This window comes from Mustela nivalis (assembly GCF_964662115.1).
Source record: "Mustela nivalis genome assembly, chromosome: 16".
Classification (NCBI taxonomy): Eukaryota; Metazoa; Chordata; class Mammalia; order Carnivora; family Mustelidae; genus Mustela; species Mustela nivalis.
This window is the reverse complement of record NC_139035.1, coordinates 44,345,800-44,358,793: the sequence shown is the minus strand read 5'-3', so window position 1 is coordinate 44,358,793 and position 12,994 is coordinate 44,345,800. Positions and strand designations below refer to the sequence as shown.

Below are 12,994 nucleotides of genomic sequence, written 5' to 3'. Positions count from 1 at the left end.
GCCCGGGTTCCCTCAGTGTGTTGAGGGCAAGGAGGAAGAAAACGGGCCCAGACTCGAGAAGGAAGGAGCAGAAACCTGTTTCCGATGTAGAGAGGCTCATCATCCTTTAGCCAGGAGACCGTGAGCTTCAGGGAGGGGTCGTGCTTCACCCGACATTCCAGCTGCACCGTGGTGCCCCGTTTGGCCACCTGGTCCTCGGGCATCCGGAAGATCCTGGTGGGGTCTGTGGGGGAAGCCGAGGGAGCTCATCACTGGAGTGGCCTCTACCCACCACCCTATGTGGCCACACGGCGTGACATGCATGAAAGGTTAGATGGACCACGGAAAATGGCAGAGATAACGTTCAGTTACATGAACGGTGGGGGGGGGGGTGTGGGCACGATTCCAAGGAGGAAACAGGTCCTTTCTCTCTGGTTTGGAAACCTGTGATTTCCTAGGGTGGTAGTGGGGTGTTAGTGGGGGTCTCACTCTTCTCTCTTCTTTTTTTTAAAAAAGATTTTATTTATTTATTTGACAAAGAAAGATAGCCAGAAAGGGAACCCAAGCAGAGGGAGTGGGAGAGGGAGAAGGAGGCTCCCCCCCGAACAGGGTGCCTGATGTGGGGCTCGATCCCAGGACCTTGGGATCATGACCTGAGCCGAAGGTAGATGCTTAATGACTGAGACACCCAGGTGCCCTAGGCTTTCCTTTCTAATCCCACGTGGACCGGGCTGAACAGGATCCTGCCCTTCCAGCACCCAGGCCAGCTGGAAGCCCTGTGAGGACACAGAGGTCCACAGGGAGGGCCCCATTAGGGAGTCAACAGGACAAGCAGTGAGTTGTCAAAGGGAATGGCGTGTGGGAGTCACTTTGAAGAGATGGCTTCCTTGGCTGCCCCAACCTGCCCTCTCCCTACCAACCTCTCCTTTACCTTTGACCTCCAGGCGGACCTGGTTTTCAGCTTTGCCCAGGATGTTGGTGGCGACACAGGTGTAGATGCCTTGGTCCTCTTTGCGAATCATCTTGATTTCCAGACTGCCGTTCTCATAGACGTGGTAGTTCCCACCATCCAGGTTACTCCCCTGCCCGTTCTTAAACCTCACGACAGAGCAGCAGAACACACAGCACACTGAGAGAGGGCCGGCCCCCCGGACAGGGGCCTGCCTCCCACTGCTGGGTGGCCCTGGCCAAGTCTCTGGCCTTCTCTGAGCTTCAGTTTCTGCCTCTGCACATTAAGGGGGGCTGTCCTCAATGATTGGTCAACTTCCTACCCATTCGGACCCCATAAGGTTGCCTGGTCTCACTGAATACCGATTTTGGGCCGAGGACCCCCAGGGGCGTGGCCTGGTCTCCTGGAACTTACCATCGGAGTGTGGGGATGGGGGACCCAAAGAACGGACAGTCCAGCCGTGTCCGGTTGTACAGGATCACCCTAATGAGCTGGTTCCGGGGTGATAGCATCCGGGGTGGCACATCTGCAATTCCCAGAGAATGGACCTTGGTTAGGGGGACCTACCTCCTCTGGTCCCCACCCCCCCAGGTCTTCCACGTGCCCCAGCAGGGCAGCAGCATTTCAGGAGCCCTCCCTACCACCCCCCAATCCTTCCCCCATCAACCTCCCTCCTTTAAGAAGCCTCCCAGGGTTAGGGGAGGGAAGAGGAAGCTCATCCCTCTGCCCTCGACCTACCCTGTGTGCAATCCAGCTTTTGCAAAGGGTCTCCCCAGATTATACAGCAGCTACTGACACTGCCCCTCTGCACCCCAGCACATCTCCTGGTTGCCCCTGCCCTCTCCCTGATCTAGGAGTGACCCCAGTACTCAGAACCACCTCCTGCCCTGGGGCGCTGAGAATGCAGGCAGAGTTGGCCTGGATACACGGAGGGGGTGAGATGGGCCCCTCCCCCTCATCTGGAGACATGATCCTAGCAAGGAATCGACCGTCTGCACGCCCAGCCCCATGGATCTGAAGTTCCCCATCGTCCCTGGCAAACTCATCTTCTGTCTCCATGCTCCCTCCATCCCAGGCCCTCCTATGCCACCCAGCTCGGCCAACCTTTGACCTTTGGAGCAGAAGGTGGGCCCACGACAGGGGCAAGCCCCAGGGAGGCTGCCCCAAGGGCGAGGAAGGGGTGCGCTCACCCAGCACGCTGACGAAGGCGTTGGCCAGCAGGTAGCCATGCTCATTGGATGTGTTGCACTGGTACACCGCCCTGCTGCTGATCTGGGTGTCCCGGAAGATGATGGTGTCCCCAGCCACCTCACGGTTTGGGTTGGGTGGTGCCGCTGCGGACAGGAAAGACGCGCCTCGTGAGAAACAGGAAGGGTGGGTAGAGGGCCCTTGGGGCTCTGGCCAGGGCTCCCTAAGATGACTGGGGTGCTGTGGAGGAAGCAGCCCCCGGTGGCCCCCAGGAGACGCGGCTTCTGGCTCCACTGCTGCCTGGCTGTGTGACCTCAGGCCCATCATCAAACCCACCGGGGCTGCTTTCTCAGCCTGTCCGATGGAACTGTGAGTCCCTGCAGGACCCGCGTGAGAGTTGGGCAGATGCAGTTGAGAGCGTGAGCCGTCGAAACAAGAAAGGGGTTTGCATTCCAGCCACATCACCTCCAGCGTCATCAGCTCCTCTGAGCTCCAGCATCCTTGTGTGCAGAATGGGGATGACGTACCCCCTTGCAGGGTTCTTATGAGGATAACCTGAGATTTTATTACATGTCTAAAGTCATCAGCAGGGGCGCCTGGATGGCTCGGTCAGTTGAGCATCTGCCTTTGGCTTGAGTCATGATCCCTGGGCCTTGGGATCAAGCCCTGCACTGGGCTCCTTGCTGAGCAAGGAGCCTGCTTCTCCTTCTCCCTCTGCTCCTCCCCCCTGCTCCCTCTCTGTCCTGCTCTCTCTCCAGTAAAAAAATCTTAAAAAAAAAAAACCTCCTCAGCAGAGGCCCAGCACACACTGATTACTATTGCTCTTATTATTTTAATACACTTTGCATATACTTAAAGGTTTTGAAAAGGACAAAGGAATATACAACCGGATGAGACCTACCACCTTCCCATCCTCGGAGCAGAGCATTCCTCAAACATTCACATAGACCCTTAGGCTGATGCCTGTCGAGACTGAATGGGTCCTTAAATTTGCCAAAGCCCACCTGATCGTCCCAAGAAATGTGTCCTAAACCGAGAGAAGCTATTTCCTCCCGCAGCTCTTCCAGCACAGCTGGCTTGGGATGTAGAGAGCAGAGGCTGGGGAGTGGCCGCGGGCTCTCAGTCCTGTTCACACATCCATCCAGGACTGGGACAAATCAGTAAATCTGGGCCTCATTTCCCTCATCTGTCAAGTTTTGGAGAATTACTCCCATCCTTCTCCCACTCCGAGGAGCTTTACTAAAAGAATGATAATGAGCGGTATAAATTAAGTTTTCTAGAAATGTAAGGAATTGCCACTTTTCTCATCTTTCATGGGAAGGTGACTTTCCTCTGTAGGGTTTCTGGACTGAGCCAAGGTGACTTGGTTTGGACGGTCTGTGAATGCATCCAGGATAGCTCAGGCCGGTAGCCACAGTGGGGAGAGGACCACCCAGCGTCCGGCCCCCGAGGTGCCCCGCTACAGACAGCAAGTCTGAGCCTGGAACTGGGGAATCAGCAGGAGGCAAATAAAGACAGATCAGCATCTTTATCACCCGCCCCCAAGTCCCCACTCAGCACAAAGGCATGAAGTCTACGCCAGCAACTTCAACACCTCCTTCCCTGGCAATTCTCGTGGAGCCAACTTTCTTCTCAGCCGCTCCTTGTAAGTGACAGGTGACCTTTCCAGGGCCAGGGCTCAGTGGCAAGTCCTGGGCTCTGCATTTATTCTGTGGCGCTGTGGAGTCTGCTGCCTTTGTCTGCCTTGTTCCCAGAGTGCTGTCAGGACAGGGAGAACAGCAGAGGGCGGGCAACCTCTGCGTCTCTGCTCCTGCACAGGGCAAGGTCATGGGCTGGGAAGGAGCTCTGCCCCCAGCAGTAGATGGTGCAGGCGTCCGGCAGTCTCAGAGACCCACAAGGACATTTTATAAATGCAACCGGAGAGACTATGATGGGAAAACTTGACCCAGAGCCCTGGCCGGAAGGAGCCCTGCAGTCACTTACTCCAGCCAGCAGGCAGGACTCAGTTTCCCCAAATCTGGGCACACCCAGGAAATGCATCAGTGCTTCTCTGCTCTCAGGGGGCAGTTCTTCCTCCTATCCAGCCTGGCTCTCGGTTTGCCCTCAGCAGAGAGTGGGGCTTGGGTAAACACAGCAGCTTACTGAGCTCTGCTCTACCTTCCATGGCCCTCCCCAACTCAGAGGCCGGCTCTCTGTAGACCTGGAAACTGGGCTGGGTGGTGGTTTAGGGCAGAAAGCAAGATTCAAGAAAAACCCAAGGGAGTTACATGCTCCCTAAATATGGGAACATAAGCATAGGTTTCCTGCCTCTTGAGATGCCTAGAGAGCTGGGATGCTCCCCAAGCAGTGGCCAAGGGGCTAGTCATTAACTTCCTTCTGTGCACCCAGGGCCGGCGCTTAGGGATGGGGCCCTGGAGGCTCTGAAGGGAGGCCCAGCGGAGTCAAGTGGGACAACAGCTTGTTACTTACACTGCAGAGGCTCCCCATTTATCATCCACTGGACAGTGGGCTTGGGGTTCCCATTGGCTCGACACACCAGCCTCCCATCCTCGCCTGGAGCCAGGATAAGGTTCTTGGGTTCGTCCAGCCAGTAGGGAGCAGCTGGAAGACAAGCGGAGCGCAGGCCGCGGCGTTAGATGACTGGGGGCAGGCAGGAGACACCGACCGGCTCTCGCTGGGAAGGCAGGAGCCTCCAAGAGCCAGCTCCAGACCCTCACCACCTGCCCAGGGGCTCATCCTCATGGGACGACTCAGTCCAGCCTGCCTTTGGTGGGCTTGGCTCCGCAGATGCTTCCTGCTCTATTTCAGGTTCACAGAACAATAGTTCTAAACTGCGGCCGCCCGTTAGACTCCTCTGAAGAGCTCTGAACAAACATGGGCACTGGGGCCCAGCTTAGACCTACTAAGTCTGAATTCTCAGGGGAGGCTGGGGCAGTGGATGCTTTTAGAGCCCCACAGGTGTTCATGATGAGCACCCGAAGGCGACAGTTAGTAAAGCAAGCCTGGGACTGGCCCCTCGGGATCCTGGGGCTATTGCTATGACATCAGACCATTTAGAAAAGACCTCAGGCATCAGGCTTTGGTTAGAGCAGACTGGCTGTCCCTGGGAATATGTGGAGATGGGGATTTTTTTTTCCTGAGAAGTTGCTGTGGATTGATCAGATTCTCAAAAGATCTTGATACCCCCCAAAAGGTTAAGAACCTGGTCTAAGTGGAGCGCTGAAACCAAAGTCATCAGGTCAACGGAGCGAGGGCTTCCCAAGTTCTTGCACTCTCAGAATCAGACCTCATCGTCCCCATCATCCGGTCAGCGCCAGGCTGACAGGGACTGGTGTACCCCATCACCCACGGCTGGGACCTATAAAGGCACGTGCTCTATTGCCCACCACAGATCAGATGGGCCATCGGCACCATGGAGGGAGGGAGGTGGCTTTAAAAAAAATAATCTGTGCTCTGATAACTCCCCATTTTTAAGAGAAAAACCATGCACAAGTACACAGACAGCACAGAGCTAAGACGACACACCGTGAACGGGAATGCAAAATGTAAGAAAGAAATGGGGCTGCGTGAAATCCAAATGGCCCATGGGGGTACCTTCACCTGTGGGGGGAGCCCAAGGCAACACAGAGAGGAGGGGGATGGTCAGGGTGCAGCTCCTTCCCCTCATACCCCCTGTGTACACACACACACACACACACACACACACACACACTCTCTCTCTCTCTCTCTCTCACATCCGGGGGGTAACGCTGTCCCTGGCAGATCACTATTGCCACTAGCCAGTGTGCCATCAGGTCTCTCCTACTCCCCCCGCCCCCTCCTCCCCGTGGAGGGAAAGGTACACTGTGGCGTGCAGGGCTGGCAAATCATCATAATGAGAAATACACACAACGTACCCTTTACTCTCACCGAGATCGTGTGCCGGGTGCTGCCCATCTTGTTGGAGGCCAGGCAGAAGTACTCCCCGGAGTCCTCCTCGGAGACGTTGGTGATGCGTAGAGCCTTGTTAAAGTTCTCAAACTTAGCCTTGTCAGAGGGGAGGTCCCCCCCCTTCTTGTACCACGCGATGTCTGGCGTCGGGCTGGGAGAGGAGCGAGCAGGACACAGGGGTTACCCCCAGCCTTGGGCCTGCTGCTCTTCCAGCGAGCCCGGGCCACCCAGGCATCCTGGAAGTGTCCAGGCGCTCAGGAGGGCGGACGCTCCCCTGAGAGCGGACCTCTCCCGTACGGAGGGGGTGCTCGGCCACAGAGCACCGAGGCACTGCTGGGAAGTCGCACGGGTGTGAACACACGTGCAGGACATTACCCCGTCTCCTTTCCTCGTCCATTACCCATAAAGAAGACAGCCAGAAAGGGATGGGAATGATGACGCTTTGCAAAAGCCCGGCTAGGGGCTGTCTGTGTCTCTTTTCGCCCCCTCAGACTGCGGCACGAAGAGCCCCTGCGCAAATTCCCGCCCCCCGTCCTGCTGGAGAGGGGCCAGAGTGGGGATGCGGGCTGTACGTACACCCCGGAGGCGATGCACTCCAGCACGAGATCCATGCCGCGCAGCACCATCTGACTGCTCGCCGTGCCCTGGGGGTACATGAAGCTGGGGGTCCTTTCGGCAACTCCTCGCGCTGAAAGAGGATAGAAGATGCCATCATAAGCCTCCTGCCCAGAGCGGACCCACGAGGCCCAAGCGGTCAGGCTAGGAAGAAGTGTCATCACGCCCCCTACTTACCCTGTTACCCTCAGAGGCACCAAGCCCCAGACCCTCCCAGCTGAACCCCACCCCCGACAAGGGCCGGGGCATCGCATCATTAAGAGAGGTATGTTAGGAAGCGCGGGGCTCCCCGGCCCCACTGGCACATGTGTGTGAGCATCTCAAGTTCTGAAAGGATCTGCCAAGAGGAGTCCAGCTTCCTCCTCAGTTCAGTAAACCCTGCCTTCCTGGGCAAGGAGGAGGGGGTTGCCTGAGCAGTGAGCCGTCGACCCCCCGAGCATCTTGTGTTGGGACCCCAGAGACCAATGTGGCGCGCCCCGCCCCCAGGGAGGCCGTCTTAGCAGCCATGGATGAGTGAGAAGGCATGCACTGGGGCCACAGGACAGACAACCTGCTCTCTGGGACCCTGGAGACAAGGAGCTGGGAGGAGCCCACAGAGACCCGGATGAACAGTCTGGTTTAGCAGAGGCGTGGAGAGAATGAATGAGCAGAGATGACAGGAAATCGCTCTGGGGCCAAGACCATTCTGCTTCTTCACTAATGACTCTGGGAGGGGGCTGGAGGGAGGGTGTTAATTGGGGGTGAGAGACTGGGGGAGGGGGAGTGGAAAGGGGCAGCCAAGATGGAGGAGCAGATCGACAGTTCAACAAGGCTGGAACAGCCACGTCCACCGACAGTGATGTGCACGTGGGGATTGGAGGCCAGGTGGCTCCCAGAGATCGACACGGCTGGGGTGGCTGTTTGGCTGTGGACTGGGACATGCAAGTCTGGACCCCACCTTACCTGCACCCCACCTCTCCTGGGGAGCTTTTTGCACAGCTCTATGGACATGGGTAGGGTGGGAGGGAGGAGAGGGAAGGTTTTCCAGCCAGGAACCCCAAAGCGAGGGGAAGCTGGGAGACACACCCCTGCCCAAAGGTGTAGGGTTGTAAACACGAAGAGTTAACTCTAGAAGCTGAGCCCACCCAGTGGTGCAGTGGGTCTTACGCTCAGTTGGAGAAGCGAGGGGAGAAAGGCAGGCAGAGCTGCCAGGAGCTGGAAGCCACCAGAGACGCCTGGAGTGGGGACAAAGGCATCTTCCCGGCTGGGGGCTGTTAAGGGGTCCTGGCCATGAGGACAGAGTGGTAGGGAAACTGATGTCCCCTTCAGGAGCTCGTCGGACAGGCTGGTGCCTGGCTGGATCCACAAGGCTCCTGTCTTAGAGGCACTCAGCTTCTCTCCACTAGCCATTGCGGAGTGCGCTTCAAAGAGCTGGGATCTACTTTATGCTTTCGTCAGGGGAAGAAATGATAAGACGTGTGCAGAGTTAGTGAGACGGCTGGCACAATGCATGGCACATAGAGCAAGCGTTCAGTAGGTGTTGGTGCGATGAATGAATGTAAAGGGAGAAGGGAACAAAAAAGAAGGCAACCGTGTACCCCACATGTTATTACCCGTGCAGATGTCCTCACACGTCCCACCAGCACACACATATACAACAGTGGCTACTGACCGGGTTAATCCATTATGCGGTTAATCGGTTACCGTCTATGACCCTCGTAGCAGCCAGCTCTCAGGACCAAGGAAGCCGGATACCAAAGCAGCAGCTTCCTCCCACCCATTATCATGGAATCCCCCAAACAGTCCAGATAACACAAGGTCAAGGGAACTGTAAGGAGAAGGCTATTTCAGGGCAGGAGGCTCTGGTGAGGCTGTCCGTTGCTGGGAAGCGGGGACGACGTGGAGGGGGCCCCAGCTTGGTTGGCATACTCCTTCCACACAGGGACAAACTTGGCAGAAGACAGCCTGCGACCCCGTGGACATTTAATTCACACCATAGCACGAGCACACTTAGCCAGCAGAGCAGGCGGAGAAACGAGCCGAGTCTCGCTGTGGGGGCCTTGACGTGTTGCAGCCATGACTATGAAAAGGTTACAGCCATGCTGCACTGGTAGGGTGTGGGCTAGCAACCATAGAATTATCCCAAAGGAAGAGAAGCTACTGGGAAACAAGCCAAAGTTCAAAAATAGAGGGAAGAACATCCTAAAAGTCAGAGGCACTAATCAGGGCCAGCGTTTGGTATAAGCCCGAGGGGCCAAGCCTGCGCTAATAGCTCTCTCTAGGCGTCAGAGTCACGCTTACTCCTCACAACAATCCGGGGGAGAGGTGTGTGGGGGTACCACCACCATTTTCAGCAGAGGGAACTGAGGCTCAAGGAAATCCATAGACTTGGCAAGGTCACAAGCCACTTATGTTTTGGATTCTGGACCATTTGGCACCAAAGCATGTCCTGAGAGCTCTCCGAGCTTGCCTCCTTAGAGATGGTTAGCCCATCTGTCCCTTCTTCGGACAGCCAGCTTTGGGAGTATCAAACAAAAAAAAAACCCAAACCCAAGGGCAAAAGAGTCGAAGGGGAAAAGACTTAGTGTCTTGGTGAGCTGCTCTGGTGAACCTCTTCTGCTCGGTAAGACTCCGTCCCTCCGTGGTGGCCATCAGATAAACTCAGGGCCGAGCTGGAGAAAGAAGTTGGGCTAGGAATTAAGAGGCCCCAGAGTATTCTCAAGTGGATTCGTAAGGCCATGGAAAGCTTGAAGAGGAGTTAGGGTGACACGTGGTGTCATTATGGGATGAGAAGCTGGACCTGAATTGGGGGTTATGAAAAATGTGGTCAGCGGCAGCTGAAGGGAATTCCAGGAAAACTGTTGGAAGACAATTCAGCTGGTGGCTTTCGGGGCCACTGCTCCCAAGGGAAGGTGGCTAGTTTCTTTCTCTAGGGAAAGAGACCCAGGAAGACTCTCCAAGACAAAGGTGATTTCTCTCTAGGCCTCTACACGGTGGAGGATGACAGTCTCCCAGGGTCACAGGATGTCACCTACCCTCTTAGAGGTGGAGATTCAGCCTGACGAGCTTGATAATGCTTCTCTTTTTCTCCCTGATCTTCAGAGCTGGGGTTGGACCTAATATCGGATAAAACTCAGAATCTAGATGCCAAAACTCACATTGGTGGGTTCAGGAAGATCTTCCCACAAGGGCCCTTCTGACCTCTAACCTAAGGACAGTCTGTCCCTTCCTGTTCTCCCTGGCTCAGGAATGGGAGCATGGGTTTCCAGGGGTATCTGGTCAGCAGGGAGACATCGAGAGATGATACTGCCTCACCCACCTTGGCTTTAAAGGGCCAATGAAAAAATGTCTTCATCGATTCCTACAAGAGGAAGGGTCAAGATTGCTGAAAACCTGAGTTGCTCCCTTCTGTTAAGTGCTGTGGGTTAGTAGAAAAGAGCCAATGCATCAGATATAGCTGAGAACTTTTGGCAAAAACAGCTTTTAGGGGCAACTGGATCCCACATTTGCTGCTTTTGATTCCCAGGATTAAGGGCTCGTGGGGTTGGCTCTGTGGCATTTCATCCAGCTCTGGCTCCAGGAATGGTTGACGAAACAATCCCAGATGACAAGAAAAACTCTCTGTCTAGTAACATTTGATACCTTCCACCGTCAGGAAATCTCTTCCATAAGTCTGACCTCAACCCCTCACTTTTTGAGAGTTGGGCCTTTTTTCTGATCGAGGTCTCAAGCAGGGCTGAGGATCTGATAACTTTCCCTTTTCTAGTCTGCCCTCAAGTCCCTCCCTCTGCAGTACTTTCTTCCCATAATCGTCCTTGCTGATTGGCTTCTTGCCCTTGGCTTCTCTTCGACTTCTCTGTGCCCATCTTGACCTCAGTCAGCACTAACACATTCAATCCTTCAATACCAATACTGGGGGGACATGTACTCATCACTGACGTGTCTGATGCCACACTAGCGACCAGAGGCGCGTCACCCTGGTCACTGTTCACAGCAGTCTTGGGAGGCACATTGTATACCTACTTCACAGATAAGGTTTTCACACACTAAATGAATCACCCAAGGTCACTCAGGAGCCTGCATTTCACTGGAGGCTGTCTACCTCCGAGTGCCCACTCTTCTCTTCCTTGTCTCCTCACTGGGCGAATTCTACGTGGCAAGCCATCTCAGACCAGCTTCCCTTGCCACTCAGTGGGTCGGGGGCCATCTGGCGTAGGTTCGAAGGATACCAAACCACTGTAGAATCACTAGAACAAAATGTAGTTCGTAGGGTGGCCTTATCCCTTTAAGAGATGTGCCATGTTTCAAAGCTAAGCAGACAGATGCACTGGGCACTTGTCACTGTCTTGTGTCTCTATGTCCCGCCCTGTACTCAGGAAGGACCTTATCTTTTTTTCCTTTTCACTTCATGTTTCTTTCTAGAAGCATTCGACCTAGCTGTCCTTTGTTCAGCATGTGTCTCACTTTGACTTTAGGTCCCTTCCAGCTGGCTTCATGCTTGGGTCAGCACCATTCATTCTACTCTGGGTTGAGGAGAAGGGGTTGATCTCCATGTGCGTTTTACGAGCTTTGCTGGGTGTCCTAGCCCTGGATGGCTCTTAGAACTCCCACCCATTCACTCATAATCAAATCTACCACTGGCCGCAAAGTTTAAGTGGCTGGAATCACTCAAATTTATCCCGCTGAGAAAATAATTCTACATGCGTGTTCCCCTGCACGGTTTATCCAACACAAAGCAAGGTGCTTGGACCAGACAGTCTCTAAGGGACCTTCTGGCTCTGACATGCTCTAGCTTCAAGAGTACTTCCGTAACAGATAACCTGAAATCCAATTTAGAGACAGGCACATTCCACACCAGTGCTCTGGGCTCTAGACACAATGCTGGTTGGCCCCATTATTTTGAAAACAAACAGCGTCCTGAAACCAACAAAGATCTCCTGCTTCCTTGGGCAGTAAATCTCCTTGGCAGAATCTCAGTGTGGCTCTAGCTGCTTGATGCCAAGTTAGAGCCTTTGCCTTGCTCCGGGGCTCTCCCTCCTTCTTCCCCTCCCCCACTCTAGACACCGATCATTGTTTATATTAGCACATCACAATGCAGACACTTCCTATCCATCTGAGGCCACAATGACCACCCTGGGGACCTGCAGCCTCAGCATCCGAGGCATAACTGATGACGGGGGCCAGCTGCCTTGCCAAAGCCAGCAAACGACTATTCCCTCTGGCTGTGCAAGGAAAACAAGACATTCTTGAGCCGTGGTGGTGGGGGGGCGGGGGCTCAGGTGTGGAAATAGCCAATTACTCTACTAATCAGCTTGAGCAACCAGTTGTGTGATGAGTTAGAAATACGCCTCACGGAAACTCTTCTGGGACATGCAAGTGTGCGGACTGGTGGGCCCTGGATTTGCACACGCTGCCGGAGGACAGAAGCAGCCCAGGGAACAGAGACCAGGCATGGCCCACCTCCCTTTATACTTACCTTCAAAGAGAACTCAGAGCTGGACTCTCGCTCATTTTTCCCAGAGGGATTTTTAAAGAGACGCGGGGTGAAACGGTGCCCCCAGTAACTAAAACTAGATTGCAAGGCAGGCAAATCACATCCAGACACTCTATCACAAAGCTTTCTGCATCCTTTAAACCACTAACAGGCACCAGATTCCCTATTTCCTCCTCACTGTGCAGACTCCCCTCTCCTCTGACATGCTCCCTCCACCCATCACAGAACCTTCCAGGAAGCTCTTTTGGAGTCCTACCCTGGTCCGACCAACCTGATCCAGATTTCAGCACCTGGCGGCTTATGCATTCCCGGAAGCCACCGCCCCTCATGAGCTACTTCAGACTCCCGCACTGGCCACCGTCCTCCGGGAGAGTGGTGTCCGGGAGGGGGCCCCTTGGCACCCTGGTGTGGCTGACTGTCAGCCCCTCCACCCAGCGTGGGTTAATGACACGGTATCAGTCGAGTTAGGCAAACTGGGGTTAGGACAGGCAAGGTTACTCCCAAGGTTACCGCGGCGACTCACCACTATACATGTCAGGGTGGTTTCTTAAGGACGAGTCATTATAGGGGTTGTCTGCAATAAACAGAAGAGGGTGAGCAAACAGGCCACGGAGCGCTCACGGAGGCATAAATAGGGAGAGAACAACAGAAACGCGAAGCTGCAGAAAACAACCGGGGATTTTGCAAAGGAAAGACACGGCGTATTTGGAAAGGAAATATGCTTGGTGAAAAAACAAGCAACATAAAACAGCCCCAAAAAGAGAAGAAAAGGTTAAATCCTGCAAAAGAAGGCAATAATAAAAAAATCTTCTTTTTAATGAAAGAAATTAGGCTTGACCTGTAATGGCTTGATCCTACTG

At 54.5% G+C, this 12,994-nt stretch overlaps 1 protein-coding gene across 19 annotated transcripts in view; it reads right to left on the bottom strand.

The window, feature by feature from the left end:
- Nucleotides 1–12,994, bottom strand: part of NFASC (neurofascin) — a 175,899-nt gene that overhangs the window by 43,584 nt on the left and 119,321 nt on the right. For 14 of the 19 annotated variants that reach the window (XM_082703875.1, XM_082703891.1, XM_082703890.1 and 11 more), the window contains 8 exons: nt 12,658–12,708; nt 6,623–6,734; nt 6,013–6,197; nt 4,586–4,717; nt 2,119–2,262; nt 1,343–1,454; nt 911–1,077; nt 76–223 (listed from right to left, as the gene is read on the bottom strand). In XM_082703875.1, coding sequence (XP_082560001.1) covers nt 76–223; nt 911–1,077; nt 1,343–1,454; nt 2,119–2,262; nt 4,586–4,717; nt 6,013–6,197; nt 6,623–6,734; nt 12,658–12,708 — 1,051 coding nt within the window. The remainder of the gene's footprint in view (nt 1–75; nt 224–910; nt 1,078–1,342; nt 1,455–2,118; nt 2,263–4,585; nt 4,718–6,012; nt 6,198–6,622; nt 6,735–12,657; nt 12,709–12,994) is intronic. The other 5 variants (XM_082703888.1, XM_082703876.1, XM_082703889.1 and 2 more) reach the window with 1 other exon arrangement.